General features: G+C 41.7%; 1 protein-coding gene across 1 annotated transcript in view; it reads left to right on the forward strand.

The window, feature by feature from the left end:
- LOC141777748 (receptor-type tyrosine-protein phosphatase N2-like) overlaps positions 1-27,031 on the forward strand; it is a 284,709-nt gene that overhangs the window by 143,345 nt on the left and 114,333 nt on the right. Inside the window, exon 12 of the mRNA XM_074652276.1 lies at positions 20,491-20,555. Within this exon, the coding sequence (XP_074508377.1) occupies positions 20,491-20,555 (65 nt within the window). The remainder of the gene's footprint in view (positions 1-20,490; positions 20,556-27,031) is intronic.

Here is a 27,031-nt window from a genome sequence, read left to right on the forward strand (position 1 = left end):
TATTTTCTCAGAGGGGTCAAAGTAATGTCTGACGCACCTGTTGTGAGGCTGATGTCACGGTCTGGTTGATAAAAGGGATGGATGGCCTTCGAGGAGGGATCTTGGTAAGGCGACAAAAAGGCTAATCTCAATGTTTTATTTTTAGGAAACATAACATTAATTTTGATTCTTAATAACGAACCAACCAATAACCCCATAAATCAGTTAGCCTTCATTTAATAGGATGTTTTTAAGATTCATATCAATGCAAAAAAATACTGTTCTGATAGTAAACAGGCAGATAAACACAATGACTCCAGCTACGACAGTACATTAATGAGAAATACTCTCTTCTCTTGTGTTTTACACCTGTCGACACATACATTTATCCTGATATGGTACTCCTTCCCTATCAAGCCAAGTGAAGTGAGCGTTAATACATCTTGAACGTACACTGTGCAATGTGTCAAGCATGGTAGCCTCAGTATCTGTTAGGTCAGCTCTCTCTCTCTCTCTCTCTCTCTCTCTCTCTCTCTCTCTCTCTCTCTCTCTCTCTCTCTCTCTCTCTCTCTCTCTCTCTCTCTCTCTTTTTTTTCTGTTGCAACACATATGTATCCATATTGACTGAGCCCATTTCCACCAGCACACATTTTCTGCATTTATAATCTCCGTGCACTACTTCACCAGTCAATTTGATCCAATAACCAAATTTTGATGCCGACCCCCCGCATGAAGACACCCAGGCCACCTTCGTTCACAGATGAAGACCATGACACGCTGTTGAAAGCTCTGAGTTGAAATGATTTTACACACTCTTTAGTTGTTTTTTTGATTCCATACCGTTTTAAGTAACTCTTGAACGCATCGCACAGATGCAACCAAATTCTTAGAACAAGTTGACAACTGAGAGTTTGATCGCACTTCACATGATCTACTAAATGGCTGTAACTCAGTGGTTATGAGTGACCCTTGTACTCAAATTATTACAAAAATCAATCAATGATTGTCTTTCACTGTGTGTGGTTTGATACAAATATGGATTCAGGTGCAGGCTAAAAGCATATTCTAATATTGAAACAATATCTTTTTAGTGCAGCCTATCCACTCTCTGAATGCTTTTAGTTTACAATGCAGCTGGTGATGACATCTTGAAATAGTGTACATAACTCCAATCATCCACACCAAGTTAAATAAAATATATAAAATAAGCTGATTGTGACATTTTCTAATTATAAAAATGTGATGGATGGAGTTCTCGCTTAGACAGGCATTTTTTTCTGGTGTCTGATACTTGATACTTTAATTTAATGCTTCATTCTTATTCAGTGACTTATAGAAAACCAGCATGTAACTGCTCTCTCATCCTCTTATATTGGTTGTCTTGTGCCAGGGTCAGTTTTTGCTGCATGTTTTACCAATATTTCCTGCACAAAAGCAGCACCTTTTTTGTCACGGCCTCCCGTCGACACAGATCCAAGAGAAGCAGCCATGGCGTGAATGAGATTGAACAACCTCGAGCGTCTTACAGATACATTATTGTACAGGCAAAGTGAGGAGGCGGGGGGGAAACAATTGAAAGCTCAAGGTTTTTCTCCTCCAGCGTTTGGACTGCTTGTCCTCCCTCCAGTGATAATGGAAGATATTTCCTGTAAGTGGAATTTCGGCGGAGGAGAGGCCTGCGCTATTCCCCAGTGACAGCCCCCGCTGCCTGACTGCCGAGCCGCCTGGCCTTGGCTGCAGCGCAACGCTAGCGGGCTGCATGGGGATGAAAACATGCCCAGACACAACCGGAATTGTGTGTATGTGAGCATTTAGAAGGCGAGATTGGCAGATTGGAAAAGCCAGTCAGAGCATCAGTCCTCCATTTTAATGTTCTTTTATGATCTTTATTTTCCTTTTTGATGGCGGTTTAACACCAGTTCACCCAGAGTAGTCATCAGCACCAACAGGGGCACAGTACTAAAGGCTTCATTTCACAATTGCATACACACAATCATGTCATATAGACATACATGTGACAAAAATCACATTGTAGGCGTTGCGTAGTGCTTAAAGTTGCTGATCTAGAGAAAAGTAGATGACTATATTCAACGTATCCTCATACAACAGTTCATATGACATCCTACAAAAAGGTATTTATACTTCCTTGTTCACGATTACGTGGATTATATAAAAAAATATTGTATTATGTGTATTACTTTTCGTAGGCTTAGCTACGAGCGGTGTATGACAAGAGTCAGCTATATTTCACTGTAACAACCATTAGACGATACAGATTCAATATTAAGACACACTGACACTAAGAATCTGTTGTCAGGTGGCTTCTCATCACTGTATATGCCCACATTAAAGGTTCCATATTGTAAAAAGTGACATTTTCATGTCTTTTATATTATAAAGCAGGTTTAGGTGCTTTATATAAATACTGTGAAAGTATCAAAACACTCAGTCCATGAAGAAATACACACAGCCCGTATTCAGAAACAGTGCGTTTAAAACAAGCTGTTAGGATTTCTGTACATTTGTGATGTCACAAATATACAATATTTAGACCATTTCACAGTTTTAAACATAATCATTCTAAATGTGTCCCAGTTTATTTCCTGTTGCAGTGTATGTGAATGACATCAGCTGACAGGATGTAAACATGGACCCAAGCTGTTTCCTAGCAACGCACTTCCGTTGCCATTCCGTTGAAATGCGCTAAAACAGAGCGTTTCATACAGAGGATAAATACAGGTATATTCAGGCAGACAGTATGAGAAAAATAATGTGTTTTTTGAACATTAAAGCATGTAAACATGTTCTAGTAGAAACGCAAGTAATTACACAAATGAAAATAATGGTGCATACTTTGGGACAGGCGCTTCTCGAAGGCATTCATGGTGTTGCACTCAGTTGCACACAAAAAAAGTGACAGAAGTTGTGCAAAGAATGATGAAAGAGAGCTTGAGAGAGAAGTTCAAAGTCCCCTTTAATGTTATACCTCAAAGTACCTACTGTAGGCCGATGGATGCTTAAAGGGGATGTGATTGTTGGGTTGTTTGTTTAGAAAGTTACAGTTCTGGCCTGTAAATTCATGCTTGAATTGGAGGGCATAACTAGCATTTGCAGCTCTTAGCATCCCATAATCCATTGTGTTGCAGTTAATTGTTTAATGTAGCATTCAAGCAATCCTTGACAACTTGTAAATTTGTGATATATCACGTAACTGTTGTATTTTCAAGGTATTTGTGCATAACATGCTCTGAATAAACGAAAGATGACTGCAAGGATATGTGATTAATAATAACTTAGAGATATTATTCAGCTATAGTTACTAGGGATGTCATGATACCAGAAATTTAGTAGTCAATACCAATACTAGTGAAATTCAACAACTCTCGATACCAATTTGATACCACGGTAAAAAACAAAAAAACAAAAACAAATCCCATATACTTCAACATCCACTCCTTTATTACTGTTTGCATACTGTTTTTTGTTGGGAAGTTAAACAGGTCATCTCCATCATCTACTTTATAACACACATTCACATAACCTCACCAGAAACTAGATTTTACAAGATTACATTTGGACACAAATGATAACTCTAGGATTTACCTTCGGCCAATACTCAATCATTTTTACTAAATAGAGCCTGAACGCATCATAATGTAAATGGATGGAACCTCCCGTTAACATTAGCTCCGTGCAGGACTGTGCTGCTTACCGGTTGCTAACAGCTAACGTGAACTAGCTCTTGTCCTGCCGATTTCAACACATATTTGTTGTTCGATAGTGAGTTACTGCGTCCCAAACACATTTCTATCGTCCCCGGGATGACAGGATGCCCTCAGTCTCGAGCCCTGATGATAACTATGGTACATGATTTTGGCATCGACTTGGTAGCAAAGTATCGGTTCCTGTGACATCCCTAATAGTCACAATTAACCTGCCATACTGTAACTTATGCTTTAAACAAAGCTATCATGAAATTCTACTTAACTCTGTATTAACACTTGGTTGGCTGTTTAAACTCAACATCCTCGTGATAGATTTGACCTGAAAGCCTGAATGCGCCATTAGTTTTCGGTCCCTGTGAGGTTAGACTGTCTCATTTGAGGACGAGGACCAGCTTCATTCAGACGTTCGAGTCCTCTAAAGGACACATCTCCGTGGATTGCTTGGGCAGTGGCATATACTCCAAGAGGAGTTTACACTGGAGGTTGGTCCAACTTCAACATGCCAGACATTGTGTCTTGGCTCAGTTGTTAAGGTTTAGAAACAGTTGCAAGGTGTGCCAACTATCGCCCCAAGACACAGTAGCGTCTTTTTTTTCTGATTTGATGGTCACATAAAACCTCTCCACTTGGCACTGACGTGCTTCGTGGGTCATCTGAATGCAGCTCAGCAGATCAACATCATGTGGTGTGAATAGAGCCAAGATGAGCTGAAGATGCAAACCATCCAAATCGCAAGAGATGGCTTTGGCAACCGAGTCGATAATCTTTGTATTGGAGCTAAAGCACATTGAAATAAATTCAAACGTATGGATTCTCCTGGAAGCACAGACATGAAAGATGTGTCACAGGTTGGACGAAAGCAGTCAGAGATGTAACTATATTGTACCTGAGAACCTGCATGTTGGTAAAGGGAAGGAATGAGAAATTGGATTTCACAATGTACCAAAGACAAATGGTAAAATGAGGTGCAGAGGCACCGAGAAATTCACAGCTAATTATATTTTTCATGTTTTACATGTCAACCTGTTCCCTTCCCACTTTGTAATATGCCATAGTGCTGTCTGAACCAACCCATGCTGCAGTACCTGCGAGTGTGCTGCCTGGCCACCGCTGTCAGCTCTCTCCCTCTCACTCTCTAACATGCTCTCTCACCCAGTCAACCGAGAAGATGAGTCATATACTGTAAAGGTTATCCATCAGAGAGAAGGGGTGGGGGGGGCAGGAGAGGGAGATAGAGGGGGGTGAGGAATGGAGGGATAGTGATTGAGGAGGGTGGCGTTAAGTGTTGGCTTTCCATGTCAATTTTTCTGTCAGCAGCAGTAAGTGGGGCCTCTCTTCTTCTTCTCCTGGTGATTCTTCTTCACAGTCTTACTCGGCGATATCGCCACTGACAGCAGGATGGCCACTGAGCCAACACAATATCATTCTTCTTCATTGGTGTTAACATTTAGGTTTTAATTCAATGCGCTGTAGCAATTGTGTTGTCATACAAAGGTTCGTATATCGTATATTGTTTTTCTACGAATGTCAAGCAACACTCAAATTTCGCTCGTTACACAGTCTTTTCAAAATAAACATCTGTCTTTAGAGGAAACTACTTAGTTAGGTTTAGGCAAGAAAACTACTTAGTTGTTTAGGCAAGGAAACTAAGTTAGGTTTAGGCAAGGAAACTACTTAGGTTTAGGCAAGAAAACCACTTAGTTAGGTTTAGGCAACAAAACTACTTAGTTAGGTTTAGGCAAAAAAAAATGACTTATTTAGGTTTAGGCAACAAAGTCTGGCATTTTTTGACCCACCCTGACCTCCTTCCAATGCGGTCTTCAATATACTTCCTGGGTCACAATTACATGAATTACACACAAATTGATTTTGTGGGATTTACACAAATTACAGTACATTACTTTTTTTATGAATGGTGTATGAGAATTGTCTGATCAATATGGACCTAAAGATTTATTCTGATTTAGGTGGGTAGCCTAGCTCAGTATGGAGACTGGAGGCAAGAACAGCTAGCTGGCTCTATCTAAGTAAAGAAAAAAATTACACCTACCAACACCTTTAAAGCTCACTAATTAACACACTGTATCTTTATCTAAACACTACACAAACAATGATCAAATAGAATAACATTTTTTAGAAGTACTTTAGTACTGTAACTATTTCATAAACCTGCAATAACAGATTTTTTGGCCACTTGGGGGCACTGAAAGCAAATTATGAACATGCATTTGACACATCGTCATCTTTTAAGTTGATATGATGAACTTGTTAACAAACAGTTTACACACCCAGCAGTTATGGTGCAACATTATCATTCATTTTGAGTCATGTTTGTGTTCAATCTTCTCTCTCTTTTAGCTCTGTTTTTGGTCTCCACCAACGCCTGAGGGAAATATCTGTTTCTTTAGCTGCCAAATGCTGCACTATGTTCACCAGCTAGTGTACAGTGACTTTTAAAGCTTTTTTTTCTCTGAAATTGATGCAATGAGAGCGGTTAGAGTGAACCAAGTTGTGGGCTTGCAGCTAAACAATGAGCTGAATCTCACTGTAAAGCTTCACAAAGAAGAGGGGAGCTGCTGCTCGTGTGTAACGAAAGTAATCTGAAAGGAACTTAAAGCAGTGAGAATGCATTATATAAAGTAACCCGGTGCATACATATTAGCCATTATTCAGCCTGATATGTATGAGTATGTCACATGTACATAAGGACCTGTAATTATATGCTTACACAATTCAGACATCCTACACTTTCATGGATAATCACACCCACATAACACATGTTGCTTCCCACTCAATGTGTGCAGATCAGAGCTGGCCATGTCAAAGAGAAGAGGAGTGGTAATAGTTTCTGAAGGACTGCAGTCTGCTCACACATTACCGATTGACATCTTACTGTATCCTGCTACATTTCCTCATGGACATCAGTAGTTTGATTACTTAAACCTACTACCTAGTGTATAGTCCTTTGCAGCTCCATGGGCAAAGCAAGCTTCAAGTGATGCTCAAAATACTCATCCTCTGTAGACCGAAAGGCCGGCTGTTAAAAGTTTATAGTTTCGTCCTTCAGAGAGAACAGCAGCTGTAGTCGGCTTGAATTCACGTCAATAAAGGTCACAATTGAAAAAAAAGTATAAAAAATAACATAGAAACCTCTCAAGGTCGCAGCAGTATCCATTTATCCACTGTACAGCTGTACGGTTCACATCTTGTATTTTTTAACAAAATATTGCAAACTACGTCATTGGAAACACAGTCAATGTAGGTGGATCAATTAGCCATATATCGACAAAACCGTGACTCTTTGGGAAATATTATTCATAGAGATAGATAGTGAAGATCAGTAGACAAGTTTAGATACATTTTATTGACATACTTTCATTCTCTTCAGTTTGATGCATTTTGAAAGATGATTTATTAGGCATCTTTGCCTTTATTTGACAGTTTGACAGTGAAGAGACACACGGCAAATGTGTATATATGTTTTTAAACTGGACTGCACATTTAACAAATCCAGAGAACATACTGTACTGCAGTCCACCCATCCAAGGTTTATTTTGAGATAATCATTCACATTTTTGTGAGAGGGGTTCACTCACCCAGCATAGCACGATGGCTACCAAAAAAGGTTTGGACATACAGAGCAGCAAACAAGTGCAGATACATATCAGTCAATCACGGTGCCTCAATTTCAAATGTTACTTCTTTACAGAAAATAAGCAGCACTTAATTTAGTCTTTTTTTAACCAAATAAAAACATGTAAAACCACATTTTCCCATCTACTGTCGTCGTCTTTTCTCACCTAAATCGTCTCCCCGTCAGGCACTAAAACAAACACTAAGCACTATTTACAGAAACTATCCAGTGCATGTCGGCCGGCCTGTCAGGGAGTTCCTCCTGTGTGTGAAGATGGAGAGCTGTTACCTTTCCCTTGTCCTCCCTCCCTCCCTCGCTCCTCGGCTGGGTGATGCTTGGCTCGGCTGCAGGGAGGTTTGATGAATGACGTCCCCAGTTTTGGCAGCCTTATCTCTAGCCCCGCCAAGCGATCGTCATCTGCCACTTATCAGCCCTATAAACACCCCCCACAAACACTCTGCTGTGGAGGGATGGAGGAGTAGGGAGAGGAGAGGTAAGGAAGGAAGAGGATAGAAATGGGTGGTAAGAAGATGGAAGAAAATGGAAGTGAGCGAAGAGGAAGGGAGAAGTGGAGAGAGGATGGAATGAGAGTAAAGACGCATGGTGAAGAAGATAGAGAGAGGAGAGAAGGGAGATAAGGCAAGGGAAGAAGGGAAGAAGCGAAAGATGAGGAAATGTTATAGGAAAAGAGAAGAGGAGGAGAAGAAGGTGAGAGGAGAGGAAAACTTGGGGGAAAGGAGGATGGAGTAGAGCAGAGGATAGGTGGGTATGCCAGTACTTGAATTTTGGTACCAAAACCAAACTTTTCTTGTTTCCTTACCTTGATAAATCAGTTTTTTCCCCCCACAAAACTATCTTTTTTATTCAACAAACCCAAGCAGTTGTACAAGAACTTTGCCTAAACAAAATAAAGTCTAAAATTGTCAAAATTCTGATCCAAATCAGGAACTATCTGATCAAAGAATAAGTAAAAAGATTACAAATGGGATCATCAGCTTTTTGGTTCTTGATGGTTTTTGATACCAACAAGTCCTTCAAACTACAATAAAATACATCATTTATAATTGCCATCAAAAGTGATCCGTGTGAGTGTTTTCTGATCTGGCGCTCCTATCCTGACGTCAGGATGACATTGTTTGTCAGTGCCTTCAATAGTTGTGACAAACGACAGCTGGTGTTATGTTTTGGTTAGGTGTAGGCACAAAAAAAGATTAGGTTAAGGGTCAGCTGGTGGTCAGGTGATTTGATGACTCATCAGGTCTCTGTACTGGTCTTGGAGTGCCTTGGCAGCCAAATGGTTACAGCACATGCTACATAAACGCAACGCCACCGGTTGGGGCTGAAGAAATGGTGGTGTGAAGTTTGAAAGAACTTCTCATCTCAGCTTGATGCTATTAGCCGTTACTAGCATAACACACCGCAATCTCCCATGGATGCACGTTCATTCCTATGAGAGTAGCTCAATTGCGCAAAATAGCCAAAATGTCTCAACTGCCGAGTGATAAAGTGCCCGAATCATCCGGCGATTTTCCATATCCATCGGGCCCATAGAGTAGACGCACTAACGTTTTCCTTGAACTCCGCCTCCCAGCCCTCGCTGCAGCCTCGGTCTGGGTCTCATTCACATGAATGAAGGAGGGGAAATAACTCTGGCTTCAGCTGTTAATGCATTTTACAACTTTTAGGACCTGATGATTTAAATAAGGGCTATTCAAGTGTTCATACTGGGAAGTTGATTTACCTCAAAAAAAACATTTCCGCTGAGTTACAGACGTCTCTTTCCCAATGTAAGTCTATGGGAAAAAGTATTTTTGGGCCCAATGGCATCACGTGACGGATACAGAAGTTGTAGTACCGCCGTTTGGCCACTACGAAAATTTGCATCAAAGCCCGGCGCTCTTGCTGGGGGCATGGAATTTCCAACCAGAGTGTTTGCGGTCAGGTTGCATTGTGGGCTATGCAGGCACCATATTTTGACAAGGAAGAAGATTGAGTAGAATAAAAAAGACGATATCTCTGGTTCTGCTACATCAACTTTTTTTTTTTTTTTTTAACAGTTCATCATGGATCCAACAATGTTACAGGAGTGCAATGCTAAATTGATGGAGTACTCTCCAAGGAAAGACTGTAGTCATGGGGAAAAGAAATGAATGTTGACAGCCGAAGGGAGGCAGGACGCGAACGGCAGCCTCTCACGTCAAAGTCGCAGGTTTTGTTGTGGAAAAATTGTGTGAAAGGAACAAAACTTTAACCAAACAATTGTCCTGTGATATTTGAATTATTATTATTAGTCATATAAATATTTTACAGAAGGTAAAGCCATGTTACAAGGAGTACTTTTCAGCGGATATGATGTGGAAATTTACATAAATTTCGTACAAACAAAATGTTGTCATGTAGAGAGGAGAGAAGGCAGGGAAGAGGGATCAGTTGGATGATGGAAAAGGAGACACAAGGATAACAGAAGACAGGAGACCTGAGGAGAGAAAAATAGTGACTAGGAAGCAGGGAAAGGAGACATATTAGGAGATGAAGAAGGAAGGGAGTGAAGAGAAAGTAAGGTATAGTGAATAAAGGGATAGTGAAGGTAAAAGGTGAGACTGGAGGCAAAATTTGCTCAAATCCAGTTTGTCATCACATTTTTGAAGCCAGAACAGGGTTTTATTTCATTTTCCCCCCCACACATACTGGAGGTCAGTTCCATTTGTGGAGTATTGGAGTTTTATGACTCAAGACTCAATTTCTCAAAGGTCACCTCCACTTGGGGAATATTAGTTTTTATGACAATTCCCTCTCAGAAAGAAAACCTCTTTTACACATTTCCCAACGGCCCCAGTGGGCCAGTGTCTGTACTGTATACTGTGTGAATGCCAATCAGCCAGTGGATGAAACAAAATATACCAGTAAAAATACTGTTTCAGATTTATTTGGGTTTACATTTCATAGTGTGAGCAGTGATCTGCTAATGAACGCTTGTTATTGGAACAGGGCTTTCTGTTTCAGTGTAGCGAGGCGTCGGTTGATGGAGGTCATTAATTGTTGTGGGTGGTGGGGAGATGTTTTCCTGCCGGGGTCCCCGGTGTCATATCAGCTTAATGAATTGTTTATGTGAACTAGTAGAGGTGTTTAATACCTGCCTTTTAAAATGGGAATGAATCAATCGGAGCAGAAGCAAAGAGGTAAATGTCATCAATTAAAGCGGTGAACAGTGAAAAACAACACATTACGGTGGTTGTGTGCTTGTATCTGGATAATAAACCTGAGTTCAGCATCACTGATGGAGGGTGTGGACTCGATGACCCTAATGTTAACTTTAGAGCAAGAGGTAACGTCATGCTAGGATGCAAATTCATTGGTTTTTTTTGTTGTTTTTTGGGGGTTGTGTATAATCAACTGAAAAATAAGAATTTTTTTTCCCCGTTACCTTAGAATTACATAGGGAGGGTCGTGTCTAGAAGGTGACCCACAAATTAAAATCTGATCTGAGATCTGCAAAAACTTGCAAAAAAACTTTCCCGAGACTCGCTGCCCGATCTAACCTTACCTTAACTAATCTAGAGATCAATTCCTAGCCTTATCCATCTCACATGAGATTCCCCAACTTGCGGGTTTCCTTCTAGACACTACCCATAGGCAGCGGGTCGCATGGATCTATTAAGAGAACTGGATCCAGCGTTGGAGGCGGGGCCGCGTTCATTTCTATGAGAGTTGCTCATTGGCGCATGAAGCCTAAATGGCTCGACTTCCGTCTGGAAAAGTACCCGGATCTTGGCGGAGTAACGTCCGAGATGATTGGCGGAGTAGCGTCCGCTCGGTCACATGGCTTGGTCACGGGTCCTAATGTCACGCCGTCGTCATGGCTTGCGCTCCAGCCTCGGTCTGGGTCTCACTCACATGAACGGAGGAAGGGAAATTACTCTGGATTCAGCTATTAGTGCGTTTTACAACTTTAAAAACTTAATTTTTGAAATAAGGGCTAATAGAGTGTTCGTACTGGGGAGTTGATTCACCTAAAAAAAAAATGATCTTCTGAGTGACAGACGTCTCTTTCCCAATGTAAGTCTATGGGAAAACTCTTTATGGGCCCAATGCATCACGTGACTGACACGGAAGTTGTAGTACCCCCGTTTTGCCACTACGAAAGTCGGGATCGACGACTGGTGCTCTTCCTGATGGCTTGGCGGGTCCTCTTCACGGAGCCAGCCGCCGTGTTTCTAGAGTAGCCCAGAACGGACAAACGAAACACTGGCTCATTCGCATTTTCACGTTTTTTTTTTTTCCGTCGGCCACCGCAGTTCTCCTACATGCTTGGCACACGGGACAAGTTTCAAGTCGTTTGCAATCTGCAACCTCACCGCTAGATGCCGCCAAATCCTAAACATTGTTCCGTCATCTGTGATTGAGAAGTCGCCTCCACATGGCTCTCCACATGGTGGCGTATGAGCGCAGTGCTAACCCAATCTCATGGGAAGGCGTACGAATAGCATTAAAAGGACATTGTGCATGTCATGAGTACGCCTCTTTCCGCGTGTCATTTTTATGGCATGCAACAAAACCACGATAACGGACGCAGTTAGTTAGGCAAGAAAACCACTTATTTAGGGTTATAAAACATCATGGTTGGGCTTAAAATGACGTAAACTAAGTAAAATATGTACGGAAACAACGTAACAGAACCACAGTGGTACAGTCACAGGTTTGTGGTATTAATCACATTTTTCAAGCTTGTTTCTGGCTGGAAAATGTTTGAGGGCTCCTTCTCTTGTTGTTTGAGTTTTTTGTCATATTGTCTGTTTACTGTTTCCTAGTCACTCTTTCCTTTTGTCTTTTCTTTCTTCCCTCCTCCCTCTCTTTTTACCCTCTCCCTCGTCTTTGTCTTGTCTTTCATGTCTCCTCTTTCTCTATCTCAGTCTCCTCATTCCTCATCATTTTTCTTCCTTCCTCACCTCCCCCCTCATCCTTCATCCCCTCTTTATCTGTCTCTTTCTCCAACCTCTCATTTTGTCTCCCCCCATCTGTCTATCACCCTCTCTCCTCATCTTTTCTCTCAATCGTCACATCTCTCCGTCTCTTTCTCTCCTCCTTAATGGTCTCTCATCCCCCAGGTGGCCCTGGATGCCATTTCGGCCCCCTGCTTTTGAATTTAATTACACATGGCATTGTCTTCATGGAGCCCCCCCCCCCCTCCTAACACCCACTCACACACACATAAATACACCCAAGCCACCGCTGCCAGTTCATACTGCATCCTAGATCACTGCAGGCAATAACACCCAGGGGTGGGGGAGTGGGGGGGGGATCAACAAGGAACAGATTGAAGGCTGAAAAGTTGATATTGGAAATCAAATTAATGCAAGTGAGAGCGAAACCATACCTAATTAAGACGCTTTTGAAAAACCGACAGGCTAATCTGTTTTGACAGAAATACGCATGACTCGTAGCGTTGATGATGAGACGAAGAGTTCATTTACAAAATGTTAGAAATGTTGTGTGGGGAGGGGGAGTCTGCTCTATGTCGGTCATTTATTGCTTAAAATGTTACAGCGGGTTAAACACTTCATGAATGTTAGTTTGTTAGTGTTGATGCACTTTTTCTCTTACGTTCTGATCATTTTTATTCCTCGTTGTCTTTTATTTTTTCGCTGTAGCCTGTGTAGGTTGACACACTGTTTATGCCTCTTCAGAGTGCTCTTAGTTTTTAATGAAATTAAATTTTGTAATTCTGCTGTTTGAGATGATGCACACACATCTATTGCATCTATGAAAATTTATATAACATATCTATATTTACCATTGCCTCCGTTGCTCTAAAACTCACACTTTAAAGTGTTACTCACCTCGTCTATAGTTGAACATAATCATTTGTACCCAATATGACACATCTCGGCAGCAGTAGGTATGACTACATATGTTCTTTTACAAGAGGTGTTCACACTATTTTGTCTAAAGTGAACCTGTGGAATATACGATCTGTTACAGCAATGCAATTTTGCCAACCAATTTAATTTCCTTTTAAAGGTAACTGCCTGGCCTCATATTCAATACTTCCATTTTCTTAAAATTGATTTTACTTTGAGCACTCTTTCATCAGCTATACAAACTTCTTTTTCTTTTTCTAATCTTGAAAAAAGCCAAAAATGAAACAGATCATTCCACACGTATGTTATCATTCTACGGGCAGATTGTTTTCAGCCGTTTTAAGACAAAAATAAGTAGACTCAGATCAGTAGACTTTTACTAAAAGGATATGTCTTTATATTCTTTCCTCTTACGTATTTGTGAGTGCACTGTATTTCATGTAGTGCACGGAAGTCCTCAGATGGCTTCTTGTATCTGGAACAAGCTTACCCGCTGAAACAAATTCACTCCCCATAACTTCTCTTGACTTTATGATCTGTTTTTCTTTTTATATTAGCTGCAACATTTTTTTTTTCTGCTTGCTTTTTTTTTATTTATTAGCTGCAACTATTTTTTTTGTTTTTTTTCCCGTTGGCTTTTTTAATATCTGCAAGACATTCAGTGATGGTTTGGAGCATTGGACCAGATCTTACAGGGGCACAGAAAAAGCAGCCAGCGATATATTTTAATTTGCCCAGGGATCGTGGCTCTCATGATCAACTAATGTGATTACATCCCTGTACTGTGTCACTGCAGCGATGCCGCTGCTCTCCTGCCTTTGCTTTTGAAGGATGGCTGTTGTTTTCTTCTCATTATACGGCTCCTGAAATGTACCCGCAAGGGTGAGTGAGAAGTATGGAGGTTGGGTGGGTGGGTGTGGTTAGTGGTTGAAATAACGACCCCTCAGTGCTGCAAAAGTCTCTATTCTGTTGGTCCAGGACTCATGGAGCCAGCCTGGGCCTTTCCCCTTTTGTCAACAGTGAAAAATGAAGCATTTCTGAATCCCTGGCACTCGCTGTGTTTCCCTCTAGGCGCCTCAGATACATTGAGTTAACATAAAGCAAAATTCAGGACAGGGGCGACCCGGGTGACAAATGAAGCGCCTCCGTATGTTTTGGAGGGAAAATAAAGGGGCCCCTTTTGTAGAAATGAGATTTAGTCCTCGTTACTTCCTTCAGGCCCAATTTTTCCCCCGCAGTCCAAATGTATCTGAGAGGTACAAAGGAAGACGGAATATTCTCCAAATGGAAAAAAAAAGAGAATAATCTGAGTATAGATCATTTCCCTTCAACTCGCCCTCAGTCTGTAGTCCATCGCTGCTTCATTCCCATTTTGTCACATTACAGCTTATTTTCACACCGCGCTGCCAGCCAGGCTGAAAGAAAAGTCGCCAGTCGCTCTGATCATGACACCCAGCCCATTGCAGCTTCTTAAAAATGGATCCAATTTGGGTTTTGGAGAGAAAGCTCGCTGGGGTACAAATGAGGCACCTCGGCTCGCCTGTTCACGAGCAGTGCTCTCATCCGACTTGGACTCATTTGTAGTCTGCAGGCGAGGAGAGGAATGGATGGTCCGGGTATAGCTCTTGGCTACATTTCGGAGAGGCCGCGGTGCCGCGTTGTTGGGGGGGTCCAAAGAGTTGTTGGCTAATTAGAGGGTGCTCGCCGCCTGTGATGTAGTCACGCTCGCTGACTGCGTGGCAAGTCTCTCCGGGGAACCAGACGGGCGCCCGTGTTGCTGCGGAGTTTTCTGATTCGCTCCCAACAAAAATCATGTCGAGCGCTTTCATGTTTGTTTGTGTTTGGGTATATCAGGCTTTTCACTCTGATTCTGTATCAGGAATTAAATGTGTGTGTGTGTGTGTGTGTGTGTGTGTGTATGTGTATGTAGGTGTTTCTTTGTGTGTGTGTGTGTGTGTGTGTATGAGCGCCTGTCAATTAGGCTTTCCTGCAGATGCAACTCAAATAGGTTTTGCCTCACCAATTACCAAAGGCACTTTGGGCAACACAGTCTTTACTTGTTTCACTGAGTCTGGTCCCACAGTTGCCGGCTGTTTACCATCTCTGCCTGTGATTCATTTGAACTTAATTTAATCCTTTAAAACATTTCGGAGAAATCAATCTGTCGGCACCGCTGCAACTTTTATTCAAAGTATAAGTGACGAAATGGCACAAACAAAAGGATTTACAGCATCAGATTGAAACAAATAAAACAGATTTGATCTGTAGAATTTAAAAGTAAGTTGAAGCTGCAATAATTATTACTTGTCCCTATAGAGGCCAGAGCTTATGGCTCCAGAGGATGCAAAAACAAACAACTCCTCACCCCTTCTTCCTTATCTCTCCCAAAGTGAAATTTTTCAGATTGAGATGTGATATCTGGTAAAAACAAAAAAAACAGACAGGTCTGCATTTTTGGCCAGCAGCATGACATCATGTCTTTTTCAATTCTTTCGGAAATGTTTGGCGATGTGGTCCTTCTATCCGGCACAATGTTGGCTAGTGCTGCTTTGCATTGTTTAGTGTGACAGTATGTACAACCTTGCTAGGATATCTCAATCTGAAAGCCTCCTTTTAGCCACTGACTGTATTCTAGAGGCCAGACTAAAGCGGCCTGGATACTCCTTCAGAAGTGCTTGTCAGATGCTCAAATATCTTCGGAAACCCCCTCCACCTGACGTCACAGTAGGAGGATCTGCATCCGACTATTTATATAACTTACCGAAACCGGTGATCCGGCATTCACACCCACTTCATGCCGTGATTGGCCAGCTGTGCGGAGGTGAGAAAAGAGCCAGGGTTTGACCTTCTCTCTCTAGCTCTCTTCTTCATTCTTAGCACAACTATTTCTGTCACTTATCATGTGAACAACCAAGTGCAACACTATGAATATATCTCGTATCTCCCGCCACTTTTCAATCCGCCGGCTTTTCAATCTGTCTTCAAGTGTGACTGTTCAAAACAGGTATATTGATTTCTGACGTGATCGAACAACATGACGCTCACACCTCTGTTCTAGTGTAACCCGGCCCCTCGGGGCTCCACCACACCAACCATACTAGCTGGTAGCTTATGTTTTAGCTGCGCTCACTGCTGGATTCAGCCCACATTCGCAGCGTGCAGCGCCCAAAGTCTGGCTTTGCTCGACGTAGCGAAAAGCTGTCGTGTTGCAGTGCAAGCCATTGGAAATAATGGGGTTCAGAGTGCAGTGGTACCGATGTCGCGTTGTGTCTGAAAGAACCTTCAGTGAGTGAGAGACCGAGAGAGAAATGGAGAGAGCTAAGTGAGAGAAATACTCAGTCAGGGGCAAAAAAATAATAAAAAATGATGAATATTAGCTTATGCTAGAGATTTGCATACCACGTTTACACCAGAGGGGTGAATTATTCAGTTTTCTTTCCTGAGAATTAAAGGTAATGATTTAACATAAACATGCTGTTGTATTTATTATTATTATTATTATTACTATTATTATTATATATTATTTTGTTATTTTCATTCTTTAAAAATCACCAAAGTGCAGGAAAGAAAGGAGGGGAGGACCCCCAGATCCCTCGCTTTGGTTTTGAAATCCTCTCTATTTTTAAGGTCTCAATGTTGGCAAGTATGACACCAGCATATAGCAGAAATATTTGGGATGGAACTCACTTGGATTTGCTAGCAGGGGCAAAGTAGATTCACTAAACTAGCCACAACTAATGGTGCAGCAAAAGTCAGTCCATCTACTTTCTGGTACGCCCAGACACTAAGCTAAACCTTACACAGCTCTGGATCATGATGGGCGAGGTGAAATGTTCCTTCTCTGTGCAAAAGGGAAGAGTCTCTTTCCTGCTGATATTTGGAAGTAAAAGGGGTACAATTTGTTTTATTCAGTACTTATTCAAATGGACTAAGAAATGAGAGTTGCAAGGTGGCATTAACATCAAGTAACCAGGAGGAAGTGAAGCTAAGAAAGAGTCATGAGGCTAGAGCTTTTAAAAACCAAAAGAAGCCCTGCTACTGCAAGTAAAAGACAATTAATGATAATTAATGCAGCTTCCCAAACAGGCGGCAAAAGTGAAGCCAATGCTGACGAGCCTTAAACTGTCATTCTTTCTAACAGCCAGCAGGGGGCGACTCCTCTGGTTGCAAAAAGAAGTCTGATTGTATAGAAGTCTATGAGAAAATGAGTCTACTTCTCACTTGATTTATTACCTCAGTAAACATTGTAAACATGAGTTTATGGTCTCAATCGCTAGTTTCAAGTCTTCTTCAATACAGCATGATGTTCATGTAGTAAATTATGGTCCCATTTAGAGTCAAATAGACCATAAAGCAGGAGATGCTTTAGGGCGTGGCTACCGTATGATTAACAGATCGCTACCACGGGGTTGTCTGGTCCGGGTGTTTTCGTCTTAGAAATGTAACCCTCTCGTCCCACTCCTGGGTACAAAAAAGCTTGATGGCGACGGCCAAAATGCTGAACTCAAGACCGTAGTCTACGCACTGATGGGTGACGTCACGGTGACTACGTCTACTTCTTATGTACAGTCTATGTTCTAAAAAGCAAATCAACAGTCAATCACATACAGCTGCTGCACAGCTCTCTGTGGCTTGAACCATTCAAGCACGTTGCACTTCGGACCACAAACCCATTTTCGTGACAACTGTTTCATCTTTGGTGAGTGATGGAAAACACCCGAGACGGCAGTGTTGCTGAAGACGTCGGAGAACCCAAACAAGAAGCAGCCGACGTCTCCGTCAGACACGTGTAACACTGAACCAGAAGTCTATTCGGATGCTCCTCAGTGAACAGAAGAAGAGGCGACGCTGACAAACCAATTCAGCCACTTCAGCTTCTATTTCTCACTGAAGGGAGCCGAGCCTGCAGTCGCTACCTGCTGACAGCACTATTAAGACACGTCGGCCCACTTGGCTATCGCCAACAAGGTGTTCATACGTCTCTGTCTGGGGCTTGGACACCGTTCAGTCCGCCGCTTCTCCATTAGAAACAGTTCACAGCGGTGTTATTACAGTATATAACTTAGATGAGTCTATTTTTCATACCTCCCATCATATAACACACTTAAAAGTACCACGCAGTAATCACATGCACATACTTAATGTCTGTACCTTATGTGTTATTTGTAGATATTACAGAGATGTAAGTGCTAACTGAGTATGTCTAAAGGTGAATGATGTGGTTTTACTGCAAAGAGCTACTCATTAAGGTCAAGGTCTGTGGTTACACAACACATGGCAACACTAGCGAATCACGCTCTGACATATTGAAAGACTGATTATAAAATCTGAATTCAGAGGACTGTGGCAGAGTCAAGGCTCGCTATTTGCATATCCTTCATCTGCCTGGTGTGTCAACAAAGGAGAAGCGCTCTCTGTCTCCACACCGGTGTATTCAGATGCAAAGTAAAGTGAATGTAATTATGTACCCTTTCTTTTTTTTTTCATAACATTTTGTTCTGGCTTTAATATGTGCTCTGCCGTGAATTTTAATTGTAGCCTTCCATTTGTTTCCCTTCAAGGCGATGAAAAAAGGGTGCTTTGTGCGGGGTTTAATTCTATTTGTGGGGAAATTTGTTGTAATATTTGCCTGGCGGCAGGTCAGGTTAGGTTGGAAATCCGTATTTCATAACGTGAAGATATGCTACAGTAATAGCTCATTTGGTTCTGGAACGGCAGCATTTATTGTCGAGCCCTGTGGAGGTGTTGTTGGCCTTAATTCAGCACACGTTGGTGTCTGGGAAGTGCTCACACGATAACCTCGATGACATCAACACCGTCACCACCTGTTTGCTAAAATCCAAATTTCAGTCTACACTAGACATTATTTTAAAGGATGTGGTGGTAGTGAGGTGAATTTGAAAATGTATGAAGAGAGAAAAGAACGTTCACCAAAGCTTCATAAAACAATATCCTCGCTCAACAGCCATTATCATTCACCAACTGTACCCTGTATTTAGACATCCTACCTGCTCACCACGTCACAAACTGGAGATAAAATCTGAAATCAGTGAGATGTGATTAGGGATTTCACAAGAACCGATACTTTGGTACCAAGTCCATGCCAAAATTCTGAAAACGTGATGTTACTCGGTTTTTCCACAGCACCGTAGGCACTGGGAATCAGGGCTCGAGAGTAACGACGTACCTGACAATGTTACACTGTGAACAACAAATCCATGTTGAAATCGGCAAGTGGAGAGACAGTAACGTTAGCTGTTAGCAGCCGGTGGGCAGCAGAGTCCTGCTTGGCTAAATAACGGAGCTAACAGCTAATGGATGATGCATTGAGTGATGTGCTCAAGCTCTATTCAGTAAAATTAGTATAGGGTATAACGTTATCATGATGTGTTCAAGCTCTACTCAGTAAAATTAGTATAGGGTATAATGTTATCATGATGTGTTCAAACGTAATCTTGTAAAATGTAGTTTTTGACGAGAAACTTAAGGCGGATCATCAGGGATTAATAATAAATCTGCAAAAAAAATAGTATGCAAATGGTAATAAAGGAGTGTATGTTGAAGTACATGGGATATCTTGTTCTGTTTTTTAAAAGGATCAGCGAAGAAGGAAGTGACTGCATCCAACTAAACTCCATTATGGTGGTGTCAGTGTGGTCACTAGTGCTAAATCTTCTCTACACATAAAGTCAATAAGATTCGATAAGATACTAGCAGCTCTGCTCGGCTGTACTTCGGCAGATCGGTGCTTTGAGCTAAATGTTAACATCATTGTTTTTTCTTTTAAAAGTCCTTGAAGGACATGAAAAAACACATAAATGATAAAGTGTTCTCGCGGCTCTTACTGTATACTAAAACTGTGACCATTGCTGTGATATATTTCTTGACCCCAATGATGATCGAACATTTTAGACTCAGGATGTTTTTCAGTCATCTGAAAGTTTCTCTGGTTAAACCAAATAACATTTCTAAGTAGTTTTAGAGCCTATAAAAACTGTATGTTGTGTGTTGAGATAAATGTGTGAATCAGTCGAGGGCAGAGTTTAAAAGCTGTTTTGGTGGATTTTGTATCATTGATTAATAGCAGCGTCTGCACACCCATGGATGCCGGTTAGAGTCAGGGTTAGGGTTAACCCTTTCAGTTTTATGAGGTGCTGCTTGTTTCTACACACACAGCTCGGAAAAATATTCCATATTATTTTCTGTAAAATCTTAGAAAAAAATCTATGTTTGATATTTTTCAGTTCATTGATGGTTGTTTCCCCCCCCCCTCTCTGTTCTTTTCTTACTGTAGTTCAGCAGAAAGAGGCTCTGGAGAAGGAAGCAAAGGTCAGCATCCTGGAGGCCGGGGTCACCGATGTGAGTACATCAGTTTAGACTTTCAATTTAAATCAAAGGTTTGCATGAGTAGTAACAAATTATGATATGGGGTTTTAACCCAAATGAGTCAAAAGTATGTGGACAACCCCAACCATGAGCGTTAATCTACTGCTACTGTATAGCGGCCTCTACTCTTTTGGAACCTGGCTGCAGGGATTTGCTCCCAGTCAGCCACAAGAGTATTAGTGAGGTCCAACGATGTTGATGTTGATGTTTGGTGATCAGGTCTGGCTCACAGTTCAAAGGTGTTGGATGGGGTTGAGGTCAGAGCTCTGTGCAGGCCAATCAAGTTCTTCCACACCAAAGTGGGAAAACCTTTTCTTTATGGAGCTGACTTCTTTACGGAGGCTTTGTCATGTTGAAACAGGAGAGGGTCTTTTCCCAAAGTGCCACAAAGTTGGAAGCACACTGTGGTCCAATATATCGTTGTATGCTGAAGTATTTGCCTTCATTGGAATTAAAGGACCGAAACCATCGAAAATAGCCACAGACACAAAAAAAAGTACACAACAGTATGTGGACAGGAGGGTCCATGTATGAAAATATGAAGCCTAGCGTAGAAAACAATATTTTTAAAGATGCAGTTAATGCATTTAACAAAAAAAAACATTTCCTCACATGTCACTATTGATATCTTGCATTTCTCATTTTTTTATGTTTGGTAGAAAATCTAGATTTTTTTTTTTTAAGAAAATAAGTCAGATTTTTTGACTTTCTGAACAACCAAATTCCAATTGCCTTCATTTCCGTTCTTTCTTTTTCCCTATTTTTATCACTGTATGGACTGAAAACTCTGAATCCAACTCAAATTTGGAGGTGGATTGGTCAGATATGGATACATTGGATGTGTTATCCGTGTGTATGAGCGGAAAGAGAGAGCGAGAGAGAGAGGTGCAGGCAGGCAGTGAGTGGGGAGCTATGAAGAGTCCTAAAAACCAATGGGCTTAAAATGTGTCAGGCATTTGTATCGTATTGAATCGTCTGAGAGGGACAGATACACACCCCTACATACTACATCCTTATAATTGTGCGCATACTAAAACTATGCAGCATTTCTGACGTTCGGCGCCCACTCCATCCCCCTCCACCTCTCTCTTTCTCTCTCAGCTTCTCTCCCTCCTGGTTTTCATCTCTCTCTTAGCATTGCTATTCTCCACCATCTCTGCGATAAACAGACTGCTGAGCGTCTGCACTCGCCTATTGATTCAAGAGTTAGTCTGCACCGATGACGGCACGCCATTCACCATGCTTATCAAAGAGGCAGCAGCGGGGTCTGAGAGAGGAACGGTTGGAAAAAGGGGGGGAGGAGGGGAGTAAGGAGAACGAGGGAGAGAGAAGTTGGGAGGGTAGAATGGAGGGTCTATCGAGGTGATCGATACCTAACTGCAAACAGGAGCCAATTATGGCCAATCGAACCACTGTTGTAGGAGAGAGAGAGAGAGAGAAGCAGAGAACATCCCTCCATCACAGGCTGCCAGATAGAGGAATAGCAAGAGAGTCTCAACCTGCAACAAAACATCCATCACCACCCCGTACGGTGTTTATTATGGTTTTATCATATCACTGTAAAATAGGAATATTAGCATACTACATCACAGCTGACAGGTTAAAAATACCCAAAAAAAGGGAGTTTCTCAGGAGTGCAGAGGAGGCCGTTTGTTTTCCAGCCCGACTCTGTGAGGACGTGGTGAACAGGCCTGCAGGTTGGAGCATTCGGTTTATTTGGCAGGCGGAAGAAATGAATTCTGGTTTTCTCACTGACGCCTGTGCATATGTATATGCCTGTTTGAAACCAAGATAACATGGACATTTATTGATCCCTGTGGGGTTGCTGCTGCAGCAAAGGTAATGGGGAAGAATAGCACGCAATAAAACTAATAAAGACAAAACAGTCCAACAGTAAAATAGAACATAAATTATTGTGGGGTTGTAAACGTTTATGCACCTGACAATCCAGCATGGGAAGTGCAATGGGTGAGCGGTAGTTAAATGGAAAGAGTATGTTAGCTCGAGCACAAATATGAGCTTAAATGATCTGTTTTGTATCTACAGAAATATTTATTTCAGATATTTAGAAATGATTTGGCGTACAGTGTTTTTTTTAATTTTATTATATGTCCTTTGCTCACAGGTTTTAAGAAGCCAAAGATCACTTTATATTGTATTTGCTTTGACTTAAATCACTGGGCAATAAATGTCTCTAGTGTTTCTTTTGTAATCCTTTCACCTCATCGAGGGGGTCATTGTGGAATAAAGAAGGAAAGAGAAATATAGATGTCAGAGAGGCCATCCTTGTTGGGCATTGCAGGCAGACACTTATGTCAAGGAATTGACCTTTTATACATATTATACAGCCAAGATTCGGGGAGAAATGCTCTGCTGTTTAAGGTAGCTCTCAACGAAAGTGAGTGGTTAGAAGGATTCTCCTGGGAGAACGAATCCCCGCTCAATAAACACATACATGAACGATAGCTAAGCACATACTGTAGAAGGAGGTGGATGTTTGCTGGTTTGCAACCTTTCAATTACAGTGGATCAATTCTTTGACAGTTATCAACAGAAAATGAGACTTTAAAGCCATAAGTTACATGATATATACTGTAGATGAAGTAGCATGACACACAATCTTTAGTTTATGTTCCTCAAAAGGCCCACTGACATTCTGACGACATCACTTTTATTTTATGTTACATGTTTGTATTTAACCTCATACCATTCCCCCCCCCCCCCTTTTTATGCCTCCAGCCGTGGCCGGAGTTAAGTTTTCGGGTTGTCTGTCTGTCCGTCCTATTCTCGTGAACGTGATATGTCAGATCTCAGGTTTTGGCCACGAATCAATAATTCATATACTAATTGTGACAATTTCACACAAATGTCTAACAAAATTATGAAGTGATGACATTTTGGACAGACGTGGACAGCAACTTGACTGGCCGGCGGTGTACATCAGTGGTGTACATCATCGGTGTACATCAGCGGTGTACATCAGCAGTGTACATCAGCGGTGTACATCAGTGGTGTACATCATCGGTGTACATCAGTGGTGTACATCAGTGGTGTACATCAGCGGTGTACATCAGCGGTGTACATCAGCGGTGTACATCAGCGGTGTACATCAGTGGTGTACATCATCGGTGTACATCAGCGGTGTACATCAGTGGTGTACATCAGCGGTGTACATCAGTGGTGTACATCAGCGGTGTACATCAGCGGTGTACATCAGTGGTGTACATCATCGGTGTACATCATCGGTGTACATCAGCGGTGTACATCAGCGGTGTACATCATCGGTGTACATCAGCGGTGTACATCAGCGGTGTACATCAGCGGTGTACATCAGTGGTGTACATCATGTGAAAGCTGGGAACCGGAAGATTAATTTGAGATGCAGCTCAGCACTGTGTGTCAACTTGGCTCCTATGGGGACTAACATCATCACACATGAATACAGTTGGGCTCACTGGATCCACAAGAGTCTCAGCTTTACAGTGATACCCAATTTATACAATTTCAAGACTGTTTAGGGACCCCAGTATGCAAAAATATTCAAATACATCAATACAATAGGCTCATGGGTACCCATAGAACCCATTGTCATTCACAAATCTTGAGGCCGGAGGTCAAGGGACCCCTTGACCATGCCTGTTTTTCCTTCGCCAAAATTTTGCCTAAATTTTAAGCGTTTTTTAGCCTCCTCCCCGACAAGCTAGCATGACATGGTTGGTACCACTGGATTCCTTAGATTTTATAGTTTCACATGATAAAGAAAAGACAGTAAGTCGGCCGGGCCGGCCGGTGGGCCGTCGGATCGCTAACAGGTTAATTTGGATTCATTTAGAGGGTTTTGTTTTCACTTTGAGCAGAATGTTTTCTTGTGTACCAGAAAAAGACTACGATTTGCTTTTCTTTTTGCAAACCTGTGTTGTAGAATGACAATAAATGAACCTTGAACTTGAACCTTGAAGCCATCAAGTCCATATTGTTTATAGGGTAAGGAACCAGTCTCACAGGTTCAGTCCCTTCAACAGCCTCCATGTCCGTTCCAGTTGTCTCTGAGTGAATCAGCACATCTCCTGCTGTTCATTCTACGTGGGTCATTCGTGATTCGTGACCACACTTTCAAATTCCTCACGTATCTGAGAATGTGAGGCAGTAATTCTCCTTTTCTTATGGCTACTATTTTTGTTCTTTGGAATTCAGGATAGCAAAGGCACTGACGCTTCAGTAAGCAGATTGATGTGATGAGTTTAGTGGAAATATCTGCTTTTCTAACTCTTAAGTGCAGGCAATTTACAAAATAAAGGCAACCATTTAATAAATCAGGGGAAATGTGAAATACACTGAGAGCAGGGGATGTATCAGTTTGTTAAAAAGATATCTGAAAACAGTTTCAGCCCAAACATGTCGGAGAGGCACTCACTCTTTAAGAATCAATGGATTCAGTTGTAGTTTTGAAAAGCTGTTTAACAACCATTTAATGCTATTTGTGCCAACAAATTGCCAATCACTCCATCTAAATACTGATTTGTGCACACAATATGTTTAGTATTATGTTCATGCTTAGTCTGCCCCATCCCCTCTCCCTGCAGCTTTACGTCTTCACCGTGTCATGGGAAGCTCTAAAACCCCGGAGCTGTGTTTTGATGACCTGGATGACATCTGACATTATCATCACATTTCCCATGACAAAACAACGTGTTATCCTTAATACAGTTTAAGGAGTATCAATAAGTTCTCAAACCTAAATGAAAAAGATGCTCATCATTTGTCAGTACCTTCTGTTGGAAAAAGAGACACGAACTGTATAGTCTCTGTTGTCAGACTCACATGCTTTTCATGGCCTTTCAACCATCTTGACATCCTGTTAAAAGAATGTTTTGTGATGGTAGAACAATGTCACACTACTTCTGCCTTTGCTACTGAGAAAGAAAAAGTCAATCTCATGACCATGAGAGGGAGTTTGTCAGGAAAACATAAACATATTTAAGTACCATTGCCATTTTAAGTGTTTGACATTGCTGAGTGACAGCTTTGTTCGGCTCATTTTCTGTAACCAGTGTAGCATTAAAGCATGGTGGAATTAGCTAGTTCCACCATGCTTTAATGCTACACGGGTAACAGAAAATGAGCTGGACAGCGGGCTGATGGCCAGCAGCAGCGCAGTGTGTAACGGTCCCTCCGCCTCGGAGAAGGACAAGCTACCTGCTCTAAATAGACAGCCTTCCATCTCCGGAGCTGCATCCGTTCTCTTCCCAGCGAGGTGCGACTACACTTTATAGACCCACTGACGTGTGTTGTCACCATAACAATTTTCCAGCCATTTTATTTTGGTAAATGACCACGGGAAACCATTCAATGTCCATTCTACTCCTATTCTATTTCTATGGTTCAAGTACTCAACATCCACATTTTTGCTATCTTTTTCATGACATATACAACAAGGAGGTATTTTCACCTCACAATAACAAGTTAGACACTCCAATGGCCACTTTATTAGGTAAACCTTTACAATCCAATACAGCAGCTCTACCGTGAATTCTTCTTTTACGAAGCCGTTAAAGTTCTTGTTGATAGTGGCAGAACTTTAAGTGCTACTTTTATTTATTATTGGGGTCATAGTGGGTGGTTGTGTTGTATTGGACTGAATTATTCTGAAAGGGGTTACAACACCACCACCCACTACAACATCAGTAACACGCACAAAGTAGAATTATCATCATGCTGCTTCTTCATAAAACAGGAAGTCACGGTATAGAGCTATTGTATTGGATTGCATTAGATTATAACGGTGTACCTAATAAAGTGGCCACTGATCATATATTCCAATGATATTAAATGATACATAGTCCATTTCTGACCCAGCCTGTCGGATCAGGAGATGAACATGTTTGTTGTTTGTTTCATGCTCACACAGTGACGACTCAGTGGCTTTGATAGATTACAAGCCTTCATTAAAATCTCAAACATCCTCATTTAAGTTTTTTTCCAAAGGTTTGTACGACACGCTGCTGCTTGTTTAATGACTTCATGCTCCCTCCATTTCTCCTCCAGTCTGACCGCCGTTACCTCACGTGGCTTGGCGATTGAACACGGCCTCATCGAGGCCACAGAGAACTCAGCACTGTTGAGACTTGCGTCCAATTAAGAGAGTGTGTGTGTGTGTGTGTGTGTGTGTGCGTGTGTTGGGGAGGGAGGTAGGAGATAAGGTTGCCGTGGCAGCAACCAGATTATAATTGTCCTGGAGTGGCACTAATCCCCCTCTACCCCGGCCAGCTCGTTTTGTTCACCGCAAATCAAGGCGCTTCCAATCTGTCTGTCTGAAAGAGCGATTTCACAAATAGAGGGAGGCAGGGAGGAGGGATGGAGCTAATGAAACAAAAAGAAAAAACAATAGTAGATGGCCCTTTCCATCACCACTTAACACACACTAGAATACAGGCAGGCGCAAACACTCC

Source organism: Sebastes fasciatus, chromosome 11 (assembly GCF_043250625.1).
Source record: "Sebastes fasciatus isolate fSebFas1 chromosome 11, fSebFas1.pri, whole genome shotgun sequence".
NCBI lineage: Eukaryota > Metazoa > Chordata > Actinopteri > Perciformes > Sebastidae > Sebastes > Sebastes fasciatus.